Raw genomic sequence first — 23,633 nt, 5'->3', positions numbered from 1 at the left:
ATTCCCCTACTCTGCTTCTTCACTGTCTTTTAAAGACCCATTCTTGGGGGAGAGCTAATATCAGCAGCACTTATAGAAAACTCTGGTCCCTTAACTGAGTCTCTTAAAGAACAATAATAGTAAACTTGTTTTGGGATCATTTCCCACTCCCACCCCCCAAAATACACAAACTTTTCTGTAAAATCTAAGATCTAATGTATCAGGTTATTAGACCCTCTAAAGCTCACTACCCAGAAGACATCTGGTATCAATGACCAAAAAGCGATTTATAATAAATGGTCTCTTTAAAGCAGGAAGATCACGTTTATGATTTAGCCTATTTTTCTGGATACACATACATGTAAATTCAAGCCACCACATCATCAAAAGGCAGGTTCTACTTCAATCACTATATGGCTGTTTAAAGTACAGAAGTATGGAACAATGATTTCCAATTTCACTGAGGTATTAATCTTGCCTTTCTCATGGCTTCCACCTATCTACTTCAGGACCAAAGGCTGGGAAGAAAAGCAAGACACTTTGAGAAGTTGAAAACAGTAATAAAAAAAAGAGACTATCATATAGTTTGATAATGATGCTGAAAAAACTGAGAATAATGTTAGAAACTAGGTCGAGATGGGGCAGCAGCATTATTTGCAGTGAGTGATGAAGGCAGGCATATGTTCCAAATGTCAAGAGTTGTATAAACAGAAAGCAAAAAAGTGATGGCTCTAAACTGGAATGCCAACACATGATTAGAGGAAAAAAAATAATACAGAAGCAAGTGTTAGGTAATAAGAATTAATTCCTTTTCTCAAACAGGTAGGTCCTACATTTTGGACAAAAAGTTAATACTAGAGAACATCACCACCCACAGTGGGCAATGAGACTCATTCAAAGCAAGGGTTCTTGACCCAGCATCCACAGGACTCTGAAACTATGTGTGATGTTCTGCATGTGGTTTTTCTGAGGCAGATGACAGGAACTTTTATCAGATTCTCAGATATATCTGTGATCTTGCAGAGCACAAAGAACTACCAATCTAGATCAGAATAGCAAACTTAAGAGGTCTATCAGAATTGTGTAGCCAACATATGTGTATAGGCAAGCTGGATTCATACATGCTCTGAAGAATAGCTTCTATCTAAGTACACTGCTTGTTAGAAAATGGAAGTGTCAATAATCTATCCCTTTTATCTCTTAGATATCATTGGTACCATTTATGTATGTGATAGAAATGTAAATTGAGGACCTCTTACAGCTTGTAGACAGGAATGAATTATCCAGGTTCCTTACCTCATTAAAGCTGTCCCAGAGATCATCGCTTTGAATGGATGCATAGCTGTGATTGTGCAGGTAAAGAATGATAGCATGCTGAAACACATCTTCACTAAGGTAAGTTTTCAGCATCAACAACAGAGAAGCTCCCTGTTCAAAAAATTGAGAGAAAAAAAAAACCAAAAACACCCAGATTATTACAGAATCAAAAATCTAAGACTGAAAAACATATAATTTCAAAAACATGTGATTTCATATATACAACATATATACACTACACATATATACTACATAATTAATTTTGTATACATAGATATAGACCATATTCAAATACAATTATTTAAAGATATAAATACTAGCAAAGGGAATTAGATTCTTATGCACACAAAATCGACCATGAGCCATTCTTTGTGTCCTATAAGTGTACTTTGTTGTTTTTGTCAGTATCGAAATGGTTAGCATTTATGTATTTTTAAATAAAAACATATGACAAATTTTCTATGGCATCTCTTCCCCCATCTCTAATGCTTAAAGTGCTAGCTGCACCTATGTACAAACACCAAGGAAGACAAAAGCAGCAGAACTTTCAAAATCTCTCTGCTGGCAGTAATTACACTGTAATTTTAGTCTCCCATGTTGCTGAAATAGTCAGGATCTTTCTTCTTCTGAACTATACTAATGAATGTACAAGGGAGCAAGCACACTAAGGGTCCATAACCAGGTTTGCAAATATTCGGGCAGTAACAGACTCCCTCATACATACAGCACACTCCAGCTAGAAAACAAATACCTGTTTGGTGTCCTTTCTGACTTGAGAGAGAAATTGAGTTGGTCTATTAGGAACTGATATTATTTTCTATATCTAGGATATGTTTATATCTTCTTCTATAGTGAAGGCCAGTTGAGCAAATAATTTCAAAGATGCAAATACAGAAACAATACCTACTACAATACCTAGCAGCAGGCACTAAACACAGTGTTTGAATGAATTTCACTTGTGATAAAAATGTAGCAATATCAAGTCATCAAGATACAGCTATACTTTATAGGTTTTATACCCATTTACATTTTACAATTGTGTTTATTCTACATATTTAAGCATTCCTGTTCTCAACAGTTCCTGGTTTTCTCATACATTACCAACTTTTCTCTTCTACACTATAATATTTCCATTAATAAAATAAACACTGTTAAACATTCTTAATTATATATGTCTATATACACATGTATGTATATATGTATTGACTCTCTGCTTTTCCTTAATATCATGTCTCCTCTAGTTATCACACTAGTTATTGCTTCTCATTTGTAGTAAAACTCTTCAGAGTCATCTGCATTTGTTCTCTTCCCATGTTCATTTCAACCACAGAATAACCATTATTCTACTAGCAATGGTCACTGGTGAGTTTCCTGGTGCCAGATAAATCTCAGTTTCTTACTTGCCTTATCAATAATGCACCAATAGCAGTTAATATGATTAACAACCCACTCCTGCTTGAAAGTCTTTATATACCCAGACTTGAGATAGTGTTCCTGATTTTACCTCTAATTCAGTGCTCTATCCATGATCTCTTTTACTGAATCTTATCTTCTCAATGACTAAAGCTTGGTGTGCCCTGCCATTTTCTCTTTAGCCCCTTGGGCTTCTCTTTTTCTCCACTGAATTTGCTTTCTAGTTGCTCTCTAGTCTAGCAGCTCTAACCTCTATTTATATAACCAGTTAGATTTTACTTCTGAATTCCAGACTCAAATTCAACCGCCTACTTTGTATCTCTACTTGATTATCTAACATGCACTTCCTATTTTAAAATTCAGTTTTTTCTTTGCCCCAATTCTAGTTATCCGGTAGTCTTCTCCACTTCAGTAAATGCCAATCCTAATTTCCAGTTGTTGAAAAAAAAATTAATTACATTTCCTTCTTCTCTCTGCCACCCCTCTCTGTGTATGTATGTAAATGTGAAGGGATAGCTTTCATGATTTGGTACTCTCCATGTGGATCCCAGGAACAGAACTCAGGTCTAGCTGGCCCCCAGGGAAAGAAAAAACTGTTAATATTGTGTTTGACTCTACTCATACAGTCTATACAGAATTTATTAGTGAATGCTACTAGATTTTTTTTTATAACACTTATCAGGTCCAACCATTATCTCATTACCATCATACTCCACTATGACAACTACCTAATCAGTTGTCCTGACTATGAGCTGTTGCTCAACACGGGGCATAATTTTTAAAACAATTAAACATATCACGATACTTCCCTGACCAAATGTTTTTTTTTTTTCACCTAGAATAAAAGGTCCTTATCATATATTACACTTCACAGTGACTTCACTTTATAAGTCTGTTGACATCATATATTTTCTATTGTTTATTCTATTCCAAAATAGCCTGCTCTTAACTTATGCTTGAACATGAAAAGCAATCTGTCATCTTAAGCTGTGTGGGACTTCCTAACATCAGTACCAGGTTTGATGTAGCACTAAAATGGATTCACAAAACTCAAATGATAGGCACACACACAATTATAATCTATTACAATCAAAAGATTCAAGGTAAAATCATCTTAGGAGTAGTTATAAAGTCTAAAAAAAGCTAGCCCTCAATTTCTCTGAGTCCTTTCCTAGTAAACAGGATGTACTTCTTTCCTTTAGCAAGCTGTCATAATTGTATGGAATACTGTTAGCCAGGGTAACTGTTAAAAAAGAAATTCAGGATCCAAATTTTGTTTTGCTTTGCCTAGGGGTAAAGACATAGAAGCACCTTCAAGCTTGCAAGTAACCAAATTCTAGAGCTCCCAAAGAATAGAAAACACTGAGCATAAATATATTTTTTATACAGCTTAGGCAGAGTAAGTAATTTTCATCGTGAACAATACAGTCAGCCCCAAACCTGATCTGCCCGATGCCAGCCAAGGAACAGCCTTGTTGGTAGACTACCAAAGGATAGTTGTTCTAACACTGTGATATTAACTCTTTTCTGCACACAAAATCTATACTTTAATTAGTTTTGCATAAACTATGTCACTGGCAGCCCATATGCTTAATTCTCAAATAGGTTACAAATATTGCCTCTTCACAAGTGGCCTTCCCTGACTATGCAATATCAAATGGCATTTTCTTTGCTATTCTCATTTCTCTTCTTTATTTCATCTAATACAACACTTGTTAATTCTTTTGTATAGCTAATGACTACCTCTAAATTTGAACCATGAAATGGATACCCCAGAAAAACATTCTCCAGTTTGTCTCCTGAAGAATCTCCAGCATCTAGGACAGTAATTGGCGTATGGTACTTTCAAAACTGGCTAATGAATGAACCCCCATAAGGCAACCTGTGTTAGTGGCTTGGAGACTGTGAAGAACAAATGGAACATATCTGTTAAACATACTTCCACAGGCATTTCTTCTTTCACAAAATACTAGAATTATTCTGTGCTCTATTTTACTTGGTGATATGGGCTATTGGTCAAATTTTCAGTTGTAAAATAAGCAGTTACCATATTGTGAAGGGTTAGGCATGCTATTGAAATCTTATGATCAGTAGGCATGAATTCTGATTTTAGATGGATGATTGGTGCCAGAGCTTTGTCATAACACATCTTGAAATAGCAACTTTGTTTACCCTCTGTATAGCAACAGAAACACATTTAAAGTTTTTCCTTATCAACCGTTCAAGTATGGGCTTTAACAATCACTATAGTAAATAACTGAATATAGTAGTTTCCTTATCCACAAGGGATAATTTTCAAGATCCCTAGTGGATTCCAGACATCACATAGCACAAAACTTTACATATGCTATGCTCTCACCTATAATAAAATTTAATCAGTGGATTAGTTATAGAAGGATTAATAATTCCTAATAAGAGAAATAATTATAAACAATACACTGTAATAAGTCTTATGAATGTAGTCCCTTTCAAAATAGTTTACTGTAGTACAGATCAGATCTTAGGAAGAAATGCCTATGATTTCCTTTCCTTGTAAACTTAACAACTTTGACCTAGTCACTTAAAGGAATCACTTCGTACCTTTGCTTTGGCAACTACAGAATTCTTGTGCATTAGGGATCATTAATAAATAACGTAAGAGATACCTGACCACAAGCCTTAACTAAGCCAGTTAATCTGATAATTGATACAGTATTTAGTCATGAACAGATGGGTAGCATGTTCATGGATACATCGAAGAAATGGCTGACTCATGGGAGGGGAGGACAGCATGAGCTTTTCCCATTACTCAGAATGACATGTAGTTTAAAATTTATGAATTGCTTATTTATGTACTTTTCCTTTTAGCATTTTTCATTAGATGGTTAGTGATGGTAACTGAAGCTACAGAAAGAAAAACAGCAGATAAGGGGGATGAGTGCCTATATTTTTAGAGCAAATTATTAAACTCCTGGTTTCTTGTTAAAAGTACTATTATTTCATCAGGCTTAAATCTGGAAAACATTTTTGCCTTCTTTTCTGTCTTATTCTAAGTCCTTACCAAGGACTAAGCCCTTACCTTTACTAAGTCCCTCAAGTACAAAACCTCACTTTATTTTCAGAGCTATTTTCTTCCCATTGTTGTGCGCTCATTTCAAACATTCTCCACTGCATGTCTGATTATTAGTGCCAGCTTCCATCTTCAGTCTCTCCCTACTGGAATCTACTTATAAAATGAATGCAATTTAAAGTTTCTAAATATTGACTTTAATCAGGTCATCCTTATGTCAAAAAAACAAAAACAAAAACAAAACAAAAAACATCTAGATTTCTTATGGAATTCAGGACCGCGTGTAGCCGGGCTCAAGCTTCCTTCCTTACCTTCCTACACCCTGGCTCCATCCCTGAAGAAAGCCTCAGCCATTAGCACTGCTGGCTCTTTTCTGCAGAGAACACGGGTGCATCCCTGCCCAGCCACAGTACCTGTGTGCTTAGAGGTATTTCGGATCTCACCATCCTCCGTTCTCTCTTCAGCGTGCATGCTGTACTACTTCAGCACATACAACCTCTCTTACGCCTCCCCATGTATTTACTACCCAATTTTGAGCTTTCTGATAATACAAATTCTATCCTCACATAATTACTGTATTTTCTTTGCTATCTGACATAGAGATTTACTAACCAAGCAATCTGACAACCAAACACAACAGGCTAATCACTTCTGACATGACCCCTCTGACATAAAATATTTGAGTAACACCAGAACCATGTCCTCTGTTCTCCAGCCTGCTCAGATCTCAACAGAGCTTCTACTTTCCATCCACAAACCTCAAGTCTATGCTCCACATCCTCAAGGTTAATTGCCAATTATTAAAATAACTTTTTTGTTTAATTGTTTTGGTGATCTTGATTCTAGAAAATACCTTATCTGAGTAGCACAATAAAAGGCTTTACTCAGGACCTTCTGAGCATATGTTCTAATTGTAGATCAACAGAGAAAACAAACTTTGAAAGATGAATTCTTACAGGAGCTGCTTCACTGCCTGAATACTAGTCACAGTGACTTAAAGAAAGACAGAGAAACATTCACAAAAGTTAAAACCAAAATGTAAACAGTTTTACATGTTTAAAATTTAAACTTTAAAAGGATACTCAAAGGCAATACTTATTCAATCTTTAATATAACTCAGGCTGTTGGCTGATGTACAAAATGTGTTTGAAGTCTATTAAAAGTGCATTTCTTTGTGCACAGTAATACCTTAAAATAAGAGAGAGAATCAAACATCTCTTCTATTTGTTCTGAAGACTGAACAGATGATGATATTGGATGAGATGAATTCAAGGAATCTTTCCTCATGGTTTTAAATCGAGCATCTAAGAAGTCTTCATACTACCAAAAAATAAAACAGTAGGAAGTCATAACCATTACAAAGGCAATTATAGCATTTATACAAATTACACAAATTGATACAGAATGAAAAGACCTGGACTCACTAAAGTTTAGCATATAACCAAATGAAAATACAGTGTATGCATAATCCTTAAATTTAAAACTGCACTTATAATTGAGGGATGTGAGAATCAGCATTTCTGAAAGCGCGTAACTGTAAAATTAAGAATCTATGACTACCAAAAGCAAATTCCAAATATTAATATCCAAGATAAATATGCAATACCAGTTAAAGTATATTTTTACAATAAAAGTTGAAACTTAGGGCAGAAACGTGGTCCTTTCCTTGATTTTCTATTAAAACATATACAATTCCTAGTTAAGGTTATTTTCAATAAAGTACAACTCTTGGTCTGAAAGAATTGAGAGCTCAGCTAAGCGTGCCCCTAGAGTGTCTATCAGAATTTTAAGTATTCTGGGCACCCCCAAGTGGTAAAACTGTGTATTTCACTGCTTAGTTAAAAAGCACACATGATTTAAACTACCTACTTAGTATCTGAACTAAAAATTACTTGCAGTTGTCATCAAGCCCTATGTGCAGAAATGTCAGACTGGAAACTCTCAAGAGTACTTTCTGCAGTCCATGACTAATGCGTGGAAGTAGTCTGCTAGCAAGTCACAGATTTTTAGGGTTGAAAATATTTCTGTGTGGGAGGTTTTCCTACAGTTTGAGGGACCCATGTTTCAGGTTTCCCCTCAGGTGCCCAATAATACTTGCGTTATTTCAGCAATAACTGTCAAAAATGGCCTACTGTGTCTAAGCAGCCTTGAGTACAGGAAATATCTCCAAACTCTAATGACATACTCATAACACAATGCCTTCTTTTTTCTTTTTTAAAATATTTATTTTTTTAATTAATCACAGTTTATTCACTTTGTAACCCAACTGTAGCCCCCTCTCTTGTCCCCTTCCAATCCCACCCTCCCTTCCTCTTCCCCTCCCATGCCCCTCCCCAAGTCCACTGATAGGGGAGGTCCTCCTCCCCTTCCCTCTGACCCTAGCCTATCAGGTCTCATCAGGACTGGCTGCATTGTCTTCCTCTGTGGCCTGGTAAGGCTGCACCCACTTCAGGTGATCAAAGAGCCAGCCACTGAGTTCGTGTCAGAGACATTCCCTGTTCTTCTTATGAGGGAACCACTCAGAGACTGAGCTGCCAAGGCCTGCACAATGCCTTTCTATAACAAGTATTCTAGTCTTTGAAATAAACACATGGTTTGTCCATAGCAAGGTCAATTTACTTATTTGTTTTATTTAAGCAGCTTATATGTTATTTAAAAATATACTCAATAACAATATAAAAAGCAATATTAAAGTCAGTCTTCATTTCATTTCTCTTTAAACAAAGGATTTTCAAATTATTCTTTTAGATTTATTTTTTATTGTTTATGTGTGTGGGTGTTTTGCTTTCACATGTATCTATCTGTACCTCACAGGTGCTAGTAGTGGGTGCTGGGAAATGAACCAGGGTCCTTTGCAACAAGTTTTCTTAACCACTGAGCCAACTCTTCAGCCCTTAAGTTATTTTTTTAGGGCTTCTCTGTGTAGCCCCAGCTGTCCTGGAACTCACACTGTAGACCAACCAGGCTGGTCTCGAACTCACAGAGCCCCCTGCCTCTGGCTCCTGAGTGCTGGGATTAAAGGCAAGCACCACCATGGCCAGCTAAGTTATTTAAAAAAACAAAACAAAACAAAACAAAATTTCCAGCTTATCTATATTCCTTCAAAAGGACCCTATCTATTAAAAATAAAATGTAGCAGTTAAAATATTCATCCTGAATTAAAAAATATAATCATTTCAGTGTTCAATGAAATATAGCAATGAGCAAAAGTGAGATTTTTTCACTGTCAAATTTCCAGAACTGCAGTTTTTACTATACCTTTAAAAAAATTTCATTACCTCAAGTGCATAGAAAATACATGGTAAATATAACTTTTAATCTGGTTATTTCCTCTTTATAGGACAAAAAAACTTAGTACTTACACTATTAAGCTCTTTGAATATTTTTTCCACAGAGAAGTACTCCATGAAAGTGGCAAAGCCTTCATTTAGCCATAGGTCATTCCACCACCGCATTGTAACCAGATTACCAAACCACTGTAAGAGAGAACATTAGTAACCAGCGTGACATGTACATTCTCAGGAATTTCTTAGTTGGATGTACTGTCAGGTTCTTTGAAGATAATCAAATTAAAATATCTTAAACTATACTCAGAGTAATTAAAGACTTATAAAAGTTATACAAAATATACCAAAAAAATGAAGGATTTTAAGTTATATGAATTTATTCTAGAAGTAAAATAAAACTTCAATATTTTACCTTAACTGAATGTGAAAAAAAGCAGGAAAGGCTATGAATATATTTATTTACTAAAATATGTACGAAATTTTAACATATGCTATACATCATGCTATATAAAGTTGTTAAAGTGAATCTTCTTAGATAATGAAATTATTTGAGCTAATATCAATTAATAAGATTACTTTCTGTTATATACATAATAACCTATGACAACTAAAGATTTCCCTATGTTTCACGAGTGTCTGGGTTTCACGTTGCTCTATTACCTCATTTCAAGACACATGGATTCACCTCAGAATTCAAGTAGCATTCCTATAAAAACCTGGAATGAACACAGGCATAAACACACACATACACACACACACACACACACACACACACACCAACACCACAAAGAAAATCAGAGAAATCTTTAAATGCTTCCTTATGTACTTCAGGAAAAGAAAGAGAGAAAAAGGGTAAGAATTCTTTGTAAATAATGTTTGCTTAAAATGCTCTTGGGTCTGGAGAGATGGCTCAGCAGTTAGCACTTGCCCTGCGACCCTGAGGACCTGAATTTGGATCTTAGCACCCATGTAACAAGTCACCATGCCATTCTCCACAAATGTCTGCAATCCCAGTCTGAGGGAGGTACAAACATGCAATTACTGAGGTTTGCTGACTCCCAACCTTACTAAGAGGCGAGTTCTAGGTTTAGAAAGAGACCCTTCCTCAGGACAAGTAGAGAATGATGGAGGATGACATTTGACACTCTTCTGTCCCCCACAGGTGTGCACACATGCTCATACATTCATGTAGGCAGAACACACATATGTCCATGTACACATACAAATAAATTTCTTTTAAACATACTTGCAATAAAATGTCTTATGGTATGCAAATTTGTCAATGTAGTCTGGGGTTTATTTCACAAAAATAAGCAAAAAATAAGATTATTAATAAAACCAAACAAAACTTTGGAGAGTTGTAATCATTTATTTTTCAATGACACTATTTTTTTTAAAAAAAAAATCTGTTTAATAGGAAGATAAGATATAAGCCCCAAACAAAAGCAAAAATAAGAGACATATTCTAAGTGGTAATGAGTAGTCTCAGAAATAACAGGGTTAGAAGAAATCTCAAAAAAGACAACTTTTTCTTCAGCTCACTTAAGTATATGCTTAACATATCAGCTTGCCAAGAAGTTCTTATAAGGGTCAGAATCATCTACAAATGATGTTTGATTCAGAGTTAACTGGCAATGGGACTTTCTAGTCATCTTTCAAGTACTGCCACTTCATAGCTTCTAAAACCATGGAAAAGCATCTTGATCCCAGAGCACAACAAAGATAATGTGTTGGGAATGGTGATGTTCATGAATTTTTTTTCTTTTTTCCATCTTATACAAAAAAAATTCCTTCTCTCCAAAGGAGAGAAATCTCCTTCTCCACATCAATTAAGAATTCAGTTCTAGCAGGAAACAGAAAAAGGAATTTAGTCCTGACAACTGTGATTCAAGAATTGTTACAAAGCTGGATGTGGTAGCCCAGAGTTGAGGCAGGAGTAACACATAAGGGAGATAGTGTAAGTGAGGGGGCAAGTTCTACCCTACAAGCTTACACCAAGCATCTGGCAGTTGCTAGATTTGACACAGATACGTATTATTAAGGGAAGTGCTATTCCAGGGTTAGATAATTGAACTCGGTGATATAGCACTGTCCAGCAAACACAAAGTCCTGGGCGTGGTCCCAGCACTGGGGTCATAAAAAAGACAATCTGAAGATACAGTTATTCTTCAAGGCTCAATGGTACCACTTAATAGCTGGGTGGGTTTGAACAGTCATTTCTTAGCGCTAAGTCTCAGTTTCTCTACCTGTAAAATGGGGTGACCACTCACCTTAGGACATTCATGAGATGAGATAATGATGTGAAAATGACTTAAATGTAAAGTCTTAGCAGATAATATTTTCTGTTGTCATTAAGTTTGTTTTCAAAATGCATCATTTTAATATAATAGCAATACTAAAACCACAGAAATATAATATACTTAATACTATACAGGTATTTACTAAAATTCCAGGGAGTAATAGATAATGGCACTGCTTGGTAATACCTGATGTGCCAGCTCATGAGCAATGATTTTAGTGACCAGTTTTCTATCTGCTACTGAAGAAGTGGTATTGTCATACAGAAGTGTCTCTTCTCGGAATGTAAGCAGGCCCCAATTTTCCATTGCTCCTGCTTCAAAGTCAGGAATGGCCACCAAATCTGGACATGACAAGAAAGAAGAGATCAGCTTCTCATCTAAGTAACTCCCCAAGTCAAGATGTTCTGCCCAATAAGGACAGTGGGATCTTTCATGATCTTTAACATGCAGAATTGTCCTTTTCCTAGATCTAAATGCTCTGTACCTGATGCCAGCTGAGAAAGACTTGATCAAACCCTTTTATGATCAACAATTCCTCTGTACCATAAAAAAGACAAAAATACCCTATTCCCTTCCCGATGAATCAGATTAGGGTAAGCAAGACAGAGGCAAATTGGGCTCCATAACGTTCTTCAGAATCAGAATCACACTCAACAGAACTTAAATCTTCTTGCTTTCAGGGGATCCCAGTATGTACTTTTTAATCATCTGAATCACAAATTTATTGGAAGTTAGAGTCTATCAAACTCCAGATGAAGCCTTAAGCAAATTTCTATAACCCCATAAACTTTTAAGTTGTCTAAGTAAGTTAAAGGCTAAGTTCAGACACATGTAGCTTGTTTTAAAATTTGACAAAACTGCTTTTCTAAAGTATCGTTTGTGAAGCACATCTTCACTATAAATTGGAATAAAAACCAAAGGCACTATTTAATTCTTACCTAATTTCTTCAGTGGGTATTGAATTTCAAAGTAATTTTGGTAAAACTCAAGGAGCTTTACAGTTGTGTCCAAGGCATGGTGAACTTGATCAATCTTTTCTGGTACAGCATATATAGAAACCTAAGGAGAAACATAATCCATGATGTAAACATTAGACAGGTAAAAATTAAAATGACATGGGACTCAGCTGAGCAAATTCTTATAATTCTGCCATCCACACAGAACAAGTTATTCACATCCACACTTAGAAAAAAAAATTTTCCTAACGTTTTATTCTTTTTAAGCTTTACCAATATCTCAAATAAATTACGGTGGCACATCTCAAAGCAAATTATAATGCTGCATTTTTGCACTCCTATGACCTCCGAGTGCTCTTACTTGTGAAGTATGAAGACAAGTTACATGCAGCACAGAACTAAGGTGTTAATCCTTTTGGTACCTATTACTGTTAACTCTCATCCAGTAGGCACTAACTACATACTAGCAAATAAACATTAACAAGTTGTTGGCTTGCTTTTATGAATCATGTAATAAAAACTAATCATATAAGATGGCCTCACTATGATCCAGCCTCACCTTGCTCATTCCCTTCAGGCTATGCACTCAGGAGGGAATCACACAGGTTGCTTAAATACCTACGCTTTCCACCTTCACTTGGAAGATAAATGTATAGTTTCAGCACTATGCTATGATTATAAAAGAAACTGAAATTTGACCAAGGGATGCAATTATTCTCAATCATGGAATACAATTAGGAGAAGGGTAGCTTGAATTGTATCTTTCCTTTCCACCTCTTTTTCTTTTCCTTAAAAGAACACATGCTTTTAACTTCTTAATACACATATATCATGCTCATTATATTTATAGCAACCTTATTCTAAAAAATAATAAAACAGTAGAAAATAAGCAAAGAGAACAATGTGCCTTGGCAGAAATGTCCTTTGCCCTTCCGTGGTCTGAGGGATTTAAACTATGGTCCATGCATATTCAGCCAGCTTTCCACCACTGAGCTATTTCCCCAGGCCTCTTTTTACTTTTTATTTAGACACAGGGTCTCATTAAATTCTCTAGACTCATCCAAGTCTTTCTATCTTCCCCTTCTTCTATAAGATTCTCTGGACTCTGCCCAAAGTTTAACTATGAGTGTCAGCATCTGCTTTGATACCTGCTGGGTAGTCTTTCTGAGGCCCTCTGTGGTGGGCTCTTATCCTGTTCCATATCTTCTCCCACTTCCGATGTCTATCCAGTTTTACCTTCTGAATGAGGATTAAGCATCTTTCCTAGGGTCCTCCTTGTTTAGCTTCTTTAGGACTATAGATTTTAGTATGTTTACCCTATATTATATGTCTAATATCTACTTATAAGTTAGTATACACCATGTGTGTTTTTCTGCTTCTAGGTTACCTCACTAAGGATGATCTTTTCTAGTTCCCACCATTTGCCTGCAAAGTTCATGATTTCCTTATTTTTAATAGCTGAGTAGTATTCCATTGTGTAAATATACCACACTTTCTGTATCCATTCCTCCAGTAAGGACCTAAAACCCCTGCACAGATGTAGCCCATGGACTCAGCCTCCAAGTGGGTTCCCTAGTAAGGGGTACAGGGGCTGTCTCTGACATGAACTCAGTGGCACACTCTCTGATCACCTCCCCCTGGGGGATGCAGTCTTACCAGGCCACAGAGGAAGATGATGCAGCCAGACCTGATGAGACCAGATAGAAGGGGAGGAAGACCTCCCCTATCAGTGGAACAGGGGAGGGGCATAGGGAGAGAAGAGGAAGAGAGGGTAGGAGGACATGAGGGGGAAGGCTACAGCCAGGATACAAAGTGAATAAACTGTAATGAATAAGTAAATAAATACATAAGTAAATGAATCAATAAGTAATTCTCTAGGCTTGGTTCTGAACTCACGTGGTAGCTCAGGCATGTCTTGAGCCTGAGATCCTTGTACCCCACCATTCTGAGTTGGTGGATTATAGGTATTCATTATCATGCACACAAGAGGAAAGATGTCTTAGACAACATTTTGGGTTGGGTAAGCAAACACTACTTACTACTGTATGGGGTTTGTGGTATAGCTCTGTGGTAGAGGAGATGGTTAGCAAGCCTAAGGCTCTGGGTTCAAACTTAATAAAAAAAAATAAGAAAAAAAGATAAGCAAAACAAATATTCTAGTTACTGTCAAATGAAAGCCCATGGGTAATTAAGCCTTGATAGTTATAGCCTAATGCTTTCTTGCTATCTCTTGCAAGAACCCTTTAAGAGATTTCTATAACTACAACTATGAAAGTCCCTGGCTCCTCACAGCAAGGGGTACTTAATGATGAAAGAATAGAGGATTTGGTAGGTTTAACCTGTCTGTGCCTTAAAGTATTAAGTTCAAAACTAGCTAACAACAGCAGGACCAAACTTTTTTAAATTTTAATTTTTTTTCACAATTTATTCATTATATATCCTCATTGAAGCCCCCTCCTTCAACTCCCCCCAGTCACACCCTCCTTCCCTATTCCCTCCTATCTCCTTCCCCTAGTCCACTGAAAGGGGGAGTTCTCCTCTTTTGCCATCTGCCCATAGATTAACAAGTCTCATCATGATGGTGTGGATCTCTTCCTCTCTGGCCTGGTATGGCCACATCACCAGGGGGAAGTGATCAAGGAGCAGGCAACGGAGTTCATTACAGAGGTAGCCCCTGCTCCTCTTACTTGGGAATCCACATGCAGACTGAGGTGCCAATCAGCTACATCTGAGCACGGGGTCTAGGAAGCAGGACCAAACTTTATCACCCCATGAAAATCAGTAATAGGGCCTGAAGGAGATAAAGAACACACTCGCCTTCCAAAACAGGGTAATTGAGCATACTGCACAAAGCCAGAGTTCCTGACAGAAACAATGTCTTGAATCCCTTCCTAATGACTGATTAGATGCACTAGAAGGGAATGATATCAAATGTCCAATGTGTACCAGGATGTTTAAAAGACACTTGGGATTTGTCCTGGCTAGTTTAATGTCAACTTGACACAAACCAGAGTCATCTGAAAGGAGGGAACCTCAATTGAGTAAATGCTGCTGTAAGATCCAGCTGTAAGAATTTTCTTAATTAATGATTGATGGGGTAGAGCCCAGACCCTGGTAGGTGGTGCTATTCCTGGGCTGGTGGTCTTGGGTTCTATAAGAAAGCAGGCTGAGCAAAGCCTTAGAAACAAACCAGTAAGCAACATTTCCCCATGGCTTCTATATCAGCTCCTATTTCCAGAATTCTTGCTGTTTGAGCTCTTGTCCTGACTTCCTTCAGTGATGAACAGTGTTGTAGAGGTGTAGGTCAAATAAACCCTTTCCTCCCCAAGTATCTTTGGTCATTGTGGTTCATCACAGCAATAGCAACCCCAACTAAGACAGGACAGAAATTACTTTAGAAATCTTGCATAAAAATCATGTTAGTGAGTAAATTAACATTATAGCTATATTGATAGTTCTGTTGAGGGCTCTAGTTAAGCGCTACATGTCAGATGTGATACTCATATTTGGCTGATTAAACTGATTCTAACAACTAGCCCAACTATAGCAAAAATAAATGCAGGAAGCAAGGAAACAAAACAAAAATCATAAGAAAAGCATGAAACAGAATTTTTCACAATTGGCTTACAAATTTCCAATTAATTCTGACATGCCTAAGAAGGAAAGAAAAATCCTTTTTTTTTTGACCAAGTGGATCTTTCACCTTCTACTAAAGAAAAAAGTTTAAGGGATAAAATCTGCAGGAAAGAAAGGAGAGGGTTATGTCTGAGATATAAAATAAATAAATAAAATTTAAAATAAGGGATAAAATCTGAAACATAAAAGGTATCGGGAGGTGTTACTAGTACTGAACCTAGGGCTTAGCTAGTGTCCAGTGAACTGGACTATATCTCTAAGTCCTGTTTTTTCTTTGAGGTTTTGATATAAAAGCAGAATTCATTAATAAACAGGAATATAGTATTCCACAGTCATTGATAAAAATAAGTTTATTAGTCAACTCTACCTCTTTATTCCTAAATCTTGTTAAACAGACTTACTATCTAAATTCCCATCAAATTACCAACACAATTCTTTACAGACCTTGAAAAAAAAATTCTCAACTTCATATGGAATAACAAGAAACCCAGAATTGCTAAAACAATCCTCTACAATAAAAGATCTTCTGGAGGTATCTCCATCCCTGATCTTAAGCTGTACTATAGAACAACAGTAATAAAAACTGCATGGTACTGGAATAGAAACAGAATGGTGAATCAATGCAACTGAACAGAAGACCCAGAAATAAACCCACACACTTATGGACACCTGTTCTTTGACAAAGATGCCAAAACCATACAATGGAAAAAAGATAGCATCTTCAACAAATGGTGCTGGTCTAACAGGATGTCTACATGTAGAAAAATGCAAATAGATCCATACTTATCACCCTGCACAAAACTGAAGTCCAAGTGGATCAAAGACCTCAACATAAAACCAGACACATTAAATCGATTAGAAGAAAAAGTGGGAATACTCTTGAACTCATTGGCATAGGAGACAACTTCCTGAACAGAACACCAACAGCACAGGCTCTAAGAGCAACAATCAATAAATGGGACGTCATGAAACTGAAAAGTTTCTATAAAGGAAAAGACATTATTGTCAAATCAAAACAACAGATTTGACTACAGATTGGGAAAGAATCTTCACCAACCCTTTATCTGACAGAGGGCTAATATCCAGAATATATAAAGAACTAAAGAAGCTGAAAGCAGCAAACCAAGTAATCCAATTAAAAAATGGGGAACAGAGCTAAACAGAGAACTCTCTGTAGAGGAATATCGAATGGCAGAGAAACGCTTAAAGAAATGCTCTATGTCATTAGCCATTAGGAAAATGCAAATCAAAACGACCCTGAGATTTCACCTTACATCCATCAAAATGGCCAAGATGAAAAACTCAAGTGACAACACATGCTGGAGAGGTTGTGGAGAAAGGGGAACCCTCTTCCACTGCTGGTGGGAATGTAAACTTGTACAACCACTCTGGAAAGCAATCTGGAGCTTTCTCAGACAAGTAGGAATAGCGCTTCCTCAAGATCCAGCCATACCACTCCTAGGCATATATCCAAAAGGGGCTCAAGCACACAATAAGGACATTTGCTCAACCATGTTTATAGCAGCTTTATTTGTAATAGCCAGAAGCTGGAAACAGCCCAGATGCCCCTCAACTGAAGAATGGATGCAGAAATTGTGGTACATCTACACAATGGAATATTACTCAGCAATGAAAATAAGGAAATCATGAAATTTGCAGGTAAATGGAGGGACATGGAAAGGATCATCCTGAGTGAGCTGTCCCAGAAGCAGAAAGACACACATGGTATATACTCAAATTCATATAGACATATAACATAGGATAAACCTACTAAAATCTGTACATCTAAAGAAACTAATCAAGAGAGAGGACCCTGACTAAAATGCTCAATTCCCATCCCGAAAGGCAAAGAGGATGGACATCAGAAGAAGAAAACAGGGAACAAGCTAGGAACCTGTCACAGAGGGCCTCTGAAAGGCTCTGCCCTGCAGACTATCAAAGCAGATGCTGAGACTTATGGCCAACAGTTAGGTAGAGTACATGTAAGAAGTGGGAAAGAGTAAGAGCTGGAGAGGACGGGAACCCCACAAGGAGAGCAACAGAACCAGAAGATTTGAACACAGGGGTCTTCCCAGAGACTTATACTCCAAACAAGTACCAGGCATGGAGATAACCTAGAACCCCTGCACAGATGTAGCCCATGGCAGTTTAGTGTCCAAGTGGGTTACATAGTAATGGGAAGAGGGACTGCCTCTGATATAATCTGATTGGCCTGCTCTTTGATCACCTCCCCCTGAGTGGGGAACAGCTTTACCAGGCCATAGAAGATGACAATGCACCCACTCCTGATGTGATCTGATAGACTAAGATCAGAAGGAAGGAGAGGAGGACCTCCCCTATCAGTGGACTTGGGGAGAGGCATGTGTGAAGAAAGGGGAGGGAGGGTGGGACCGGGAGGGGAGTAGAAAGGGGCTTATGGGGGGGATACAAAGTGAATAAAGAGTAATTAATAAAATAAAATTCAATGAAAACAAAACAAAACAAAATATTATATAATAGAAGCTGTTTTTCAACTTCTTAAATGACAAAAATCCTTCACTACCTTCTAAGTTTTAGATTTCTGGCTGCAACACCTATGCAAGTTCCTAATATCAGCAATATACAATGTGGAGAGTAAAACTGTCTTCTACTGGCTCTGTGGTCCAGTACAGAGGTCAATCACTTAAGCTCTCGGAGACACTCTCCCATCAGTGATATGGGGCTAGTGCTGTGGCCCTCTTCTTTTTATAAAATAAAGATGTTTATATTGATTTCCTAGTACAGCTGCTAACACAAAAATACTCTTATCCATTTCCTAATAAAAAAGAAGAAAAATAGTAAAACTATTATTTAAATAAGATTACATCTTGGTGTGCAAAAGATTAAACAACATATGGAGAAAAGGGAATGTGTACTCTACTTATATGTGTATACGTAATACATATATTTGTGTAGATGGCTTTCCTTTTCTGTGTATGTCTGTATATGATATTACAGCCCTAGAAAGGAGATGCAGAGGGGATGACAATGCAGTCTCTTCAGGAGATTAGTGCTAATAATTGTGAAGGGTCAATTCCATACCAAGGTCTCATTCTTGTTAAACTGTGCTGATGCCTAACACAGATGAATAAAAGCCTCTGCCCATCCACCTAAAAACGCTGTATGAAACTTTCTTCAACTTTCATCCCGACATCAAGCATACATGAGGACGAGTTACATATGTGATAACAAACTAGAGCACTAGGAGAGATAGAAGACTTCACACTAGAGCAACTGAAAATACTGCTGAGCTTATAAAAGGTCTTAGTATCAAAATGATGAATTTTAGTGTAATTCTACAGACAATACCAAGCTTACATAGTAGATGGGCAGGGGGTAAGGTTATGAAAGGTAAGTAAAAGAAACTATTATCTCTCATCAGTGCTTATATCTCTACTATAAAATAAAAATTCAAATCAAACTATTTGTACATAGATATTAATGACAAAAGCAAAAGCATTACTAAACCATAAATTATGAAAAAGGAAAATAAACTAGGCCCTTACGTTAAACAATTGTACACATTTTCTATGAATAATCTAAACTAGGATTTGTGTTTTTCTTTTTTTTTTTTTCTTCTTCTTGTTTTGGGGGACTGAAACTAGAGTCTGTGCACCACTCTATCTGGCTTTTTTTTAATAATTTATTTTATTTTTTATTTTATGTGTGAAGGATTCCTTGCAATTGGTGGTATAGACAGTTATGGGCTGCCATGTGGGTGCTGGGAATTGAACCCGGGTCCATTTGGAAGAACAGACAGTGCTCTTAACCACTGAGCCATCTCTCCAGCCCCTGGCTTTTTTTTTTTTTAAGAGTAATCATCTTATTTTTTTTTATAGCAAATACAATATGATACCCACTAGCTACACAAACTACTATTAACTCTTAAAGCATGACAAGTAGAGACTCTTAAATTAAACCTAAAGAGTGATATAAAATTACTGAACATCATATTCCACAGTACAGTTCTAGAAATATTGTCTTACTATAATTTTCTTATAAAAGAAGAAACTTAAAAACGATTGACTTTCAGGTATTAAATGGATAACAGTAAGTTATGAGTTAAATAAGAGTGGTATTTCCGGTATAAAATGTTAGAGTCTGATATAAAAGCTTCTCTTCATGAGGCAGCCACCATAAACCCTCGCTAGCTTACTATAAACAGGCTTTCAGAGCATTAGTACACCAACATACCAGGGTTCCATTTACATCCTGACTCAGGTTCCGCATCTCCCCTACAATGAAAGCAACCAGGTATGTGCTCATTTTCACACTTTCAGAAAACTCATCCTGGATAAGTCCTTCTTCTGCAGGGACTGATGACTTCTATAGCCAAAGGAAAAAAGATGACAGTTTTGTAATTAAAAGAATCAATGACAAACTAAAAAACTCATGCAGGTAATAGTTGCCTATTTTAATCTTTCAACACAAATTTCTGGAGAGCGTAGCCCTGGTTTAGTCTCGTCTACCACACTTGATCAAGAAGACACACAGCAATGAGAACCTCAACATTACTCTCAATATATTCAAGTTACAGGGAGCACTAGTTTTGTCTCTCCATTTTAAAACTGTAGCATAACTGAAATCCTTCCCTGACCACAGAACCTTAGGATCATTGACTTCAAGAAGGAACTGTAACTAAGATATCCCCTAACATGATCTAGTGCTCCATGGAGGATTCCCAGGAAAATGAAATCAAAGGCGTTAAGTCTCTAGAGAAGTCTGCAACAGACTAAAGGTGGAGAAATACCAGAAACTCTTGGAATTCACTAACCATCAATCAGTTTTTTACTCTGGGTTACTAGACAAGTAGGTGCCCACCTCTTTAAGAGATTGATTAAGGTGAAGAGTTGGGCTATGAGTGGGGCTGTGACAATGAAAAATCATGTTATTTGTTGTCTATGGGGATAGACTGCATTACCTTCTGGCTATAGCGCCTCTTCACCTCTAGCCATACATGTTCTAGGAAGCACTACACAGGCTGCACAAAACCAGTCAGGTAGACACAAAAGGAACCCAAGTTCTGTTTAGCAGAACTTCTTGTTGTTAACCCTAATACCTCCCACACAGTAAACACCCAAGAAAGAAGCTCCTCTTCTTGTTGTCTATTTCCACATGAAAATAATCCAAAGTTTCATTTGCCAAAACACCAAGAATAGTCACAATTCCATACTCTTAACACTGCTTAAAAGAGCAAATTCACTATGTCTGAAGTAATTTCCTGGGCTTGCACTAGTTCACAGTATTCTTATTTGTGCAACTGGAGAGCAGGAAGACACCTACCCATGCATTCTAAGTCCTGCAGGGTCTCTTTCCTTCCTCAAGTGCTCCTCAGACTCACAAAGTCCTTTTCTTTCCATTTTTATTTAATTATTTCAGAAAGACTATATATTTACATATGATTCTAAATACTCCTACCAATAGTACAGTAAAAAGGAACCCAACTGTTCTCAGAGATAAGAGATCTATCCAAAGGTTTTACCTTCATGTCACAGTACCTTAGGCATATTTGATAACGCAGTGTGGTGCTCGTTCCTTGTGATCTTGATGATAAAAGTGGCCTTAAATGCTGGTTCATCAAAACAAGGAAAAGCAGATCTCGCTGCCAGAGGTTCAAACTGAGTTGCTGCAAAGAACCTAAAAACAAATGCATATGCAATGCTATAGTTATGGAGTGCCTGCCACTAGACAGGGCACCCTGCCATCTACCGGAGGTACAGAAACAAATACATTCAGATACAAATACAATTTCAGACTTTAAAGGACCCAGGATTAACTAAGGCAGGTGGAGGACTAGAGTGGACAGAATTTTCTAATAGGCTTCAAATCGCATCCTAACAGTGAAAGCACATTAGTGGGATCAAATGGCATTGAAACAAATTCTGCTGGAGCTGAAGACACTGTAAAGAAACGAGCACCAAGTCTGAACTGGTCCTTGAGTACCAAGAATCCCTACTAAAGTATAGAACTGAAAAGTGCCCTTGAGAAAGAGGACAGCACAAGGCAAGAAGGCAGTATGCGCCAATATGCTACGGCAGCTGCTGGGTGTGGTGGAGGGAGGATTGTCATTATTTGCTACTAGGCATATGGGTTTGCAACACTGCATCTCAAATCTACAACATGCATTTTCACGAAAATAAGAAAAGTTGTTCTTTAACAGTGTTCTGTTTTCCTTTTTCTCTTTTTCAGAGATGAACAGAAATGTTTTTCTCCCTTCCACACCAAAACAGCAGCAGTTAAGACTAATACTTACAGAGGTCCTGAATTACAGGTCATGTGAAAAGCCCCCCCCCCGAAAAAAAAAAGCAAGGGCTAATGGTAGATTCTTAAGCCCCCTTCTTTTACCAGCTTATATACACCAGCCACAGGCACTCTGGTCTTGGCACCTTCTGTTCCTCAGTCCTTAGACTCCACTTTTAGAAGATAAACAGGAAAGAGGGAATTGGGTTTGGAGTCTACATTTATTAACCTTATGATTCTGGTTATTAAGTCTATAACCTATATCTCAGTTTTGTATATTATATATTCTGACTGAGATATGATTCCCTGCACCAAGCCCAGGGTTTTGTAAGAATCCAGGAAAACTTTACATAAAACAAAACATTTGTATACTATGTAGGTGGTTTTATATATATGCATATTACTAATACTAGGTAACTACAACTTTATCCCATTCTTAAAATGACCATGTCTTTCCTGATAAGCCTGGCCCAGGAAAGGCAGAATTAACTTCATGTCATATTTCCATGCTATTTCTAACATTCATTCCTTTTGGTCATCCACTGCCAACATTCTTACCTAATAAACAGAACAGTTTAATTATATCCCTATTACTCAAATTAGGGGAGCTATTTATGGAAAAAAAGTAACATCATAATGTTCTTTGTTTGAGACGAGATTTCAAATAGCCCAAATTGGCCTCATATTCACTATCTACAATCCCCCCAACACACACACCTTGAATTTCTGATCCTCCTGCCTCTACCTCCCAAGTTCTGGGACTGCGAGTGCATTCTATCATGCCTGACTATAGATACTAACATTCCAAGATAAAACAAGCAAATTTAAAAAAGTTCCTTAAATTACTATTAAAGCAATATAACAACTATCTCACACAAGTCTTTGAGAGGGTTACTTTTTGAAGATACTTTATTCTAAATATCTGATGCCTATTCTTTCCTTGTGACTGTTTTCTTTCAGAAACACTTGTTACAGCATTTCCTCAAGCCTATTTGAAGACAGGAATTAGCTGAGAGTTGAGCAAGAGAATCCCAAGCACTGGCCAAAATAATGTGTAAAAGAAAAGAAGTGTGAACTAGGAAAGTAGTTCAGTGCAGTGAGGAGGTTTGAGCTCCCTCTCTGCTACCTGTCAGCCCTGTGAGACTATTAGTACTTTGTGCATATTTTGTCTTGGTATTGCGAATCTATTAGTGAATATGTTCTTACTGAGACAAGGTAGAAGACTAAAGAAATATAAAGTGTTTTGAGCGGTTTCTAGCACTTTAGTTCCCAGTAAGTACTGGCTACTGTTATCCTTTGTTTTAGGGAATAGAGTTCAACGTGGTAGGAAAGTAAGGGCTGTGAGAGAAAACAAAGGCCAGATAAAGAAGATCTTCAAAATGTTATCAACAAGAACTGTGGAAGGACTGTACACCAAAGAAACAAGCGCAAAGACAAG

The 23,633-nt window shown here is 37.2% G+C and overlaps 1 protein-coding gene across 3 annotated transcripts in view; it reads right to left on the bottom strand.

The window, feature by feature from the left end:
- The window catches only part of Lnpep (leucyl and cystinyl aminopeptidase), an 86,657-nt gene that overhangs the window by 24,849 nt on the left and 38,175 nt on the right, over nucleotides 1–23,633 (bottom strand). For all 3 annotated transcript variants that reach the window (XM_021654956.2, XM_060373440.1, XM_060373439.1), the window contains 7 exons: nucleotides 21,454–21,592; nucleotides 20,150–20,281; nucleotides 12,284–12,404; nucleotides 11,532–11,686; nucleotides 9,121–9,234; nucleotides 6,947–7,078; nucleotides 1,276–1,407 (listed from right to left, as the gene is read on the bottom strand). In XM_021654956.2, coding sequence (XP_021510631.1) covers nucleotides 1,276–1,407; nucleotides 6,947–7,078; nucleotides 9,121–9,234; nucleotides 11,532–11,686; nucleotides 12,284–12,404; nucleotides 20,150–20,281; nucleotides 21,454–21,592 — 925 coding nt within the window. The remainder of the gene's footprint in view (nucleotides 1–1,275; nucleotides 1,408–6,946; nucleotides 7,079–9,120; nucleotides 9,235–11,531; nucleotides 11,687–12,283; nucleotides 12,405–20,149; nucleotides 20,282–21,453; nucleotides 21,593–23,633) is intronic.

The sequence above is a fragment of the Meriones unguiculatus genome, chromosome 20 (assembly GCF_030254825.1).
Source record: "Meriones unguiculatus strain TT.TT164.6M chromosome 20, Bangor_MerUng_6.1, whole genome shotgun sequence".
In the NCBI taxonomy this organism is placed as follows: Eukaryota; Metazoa; Chordata; class Mammalia; order Rodentia; family Muridae; genus Meriones; species Meriones unguiculatus.
This window is presented reverse-complemented; position numbering and strand designations above follow the sequence as displayed.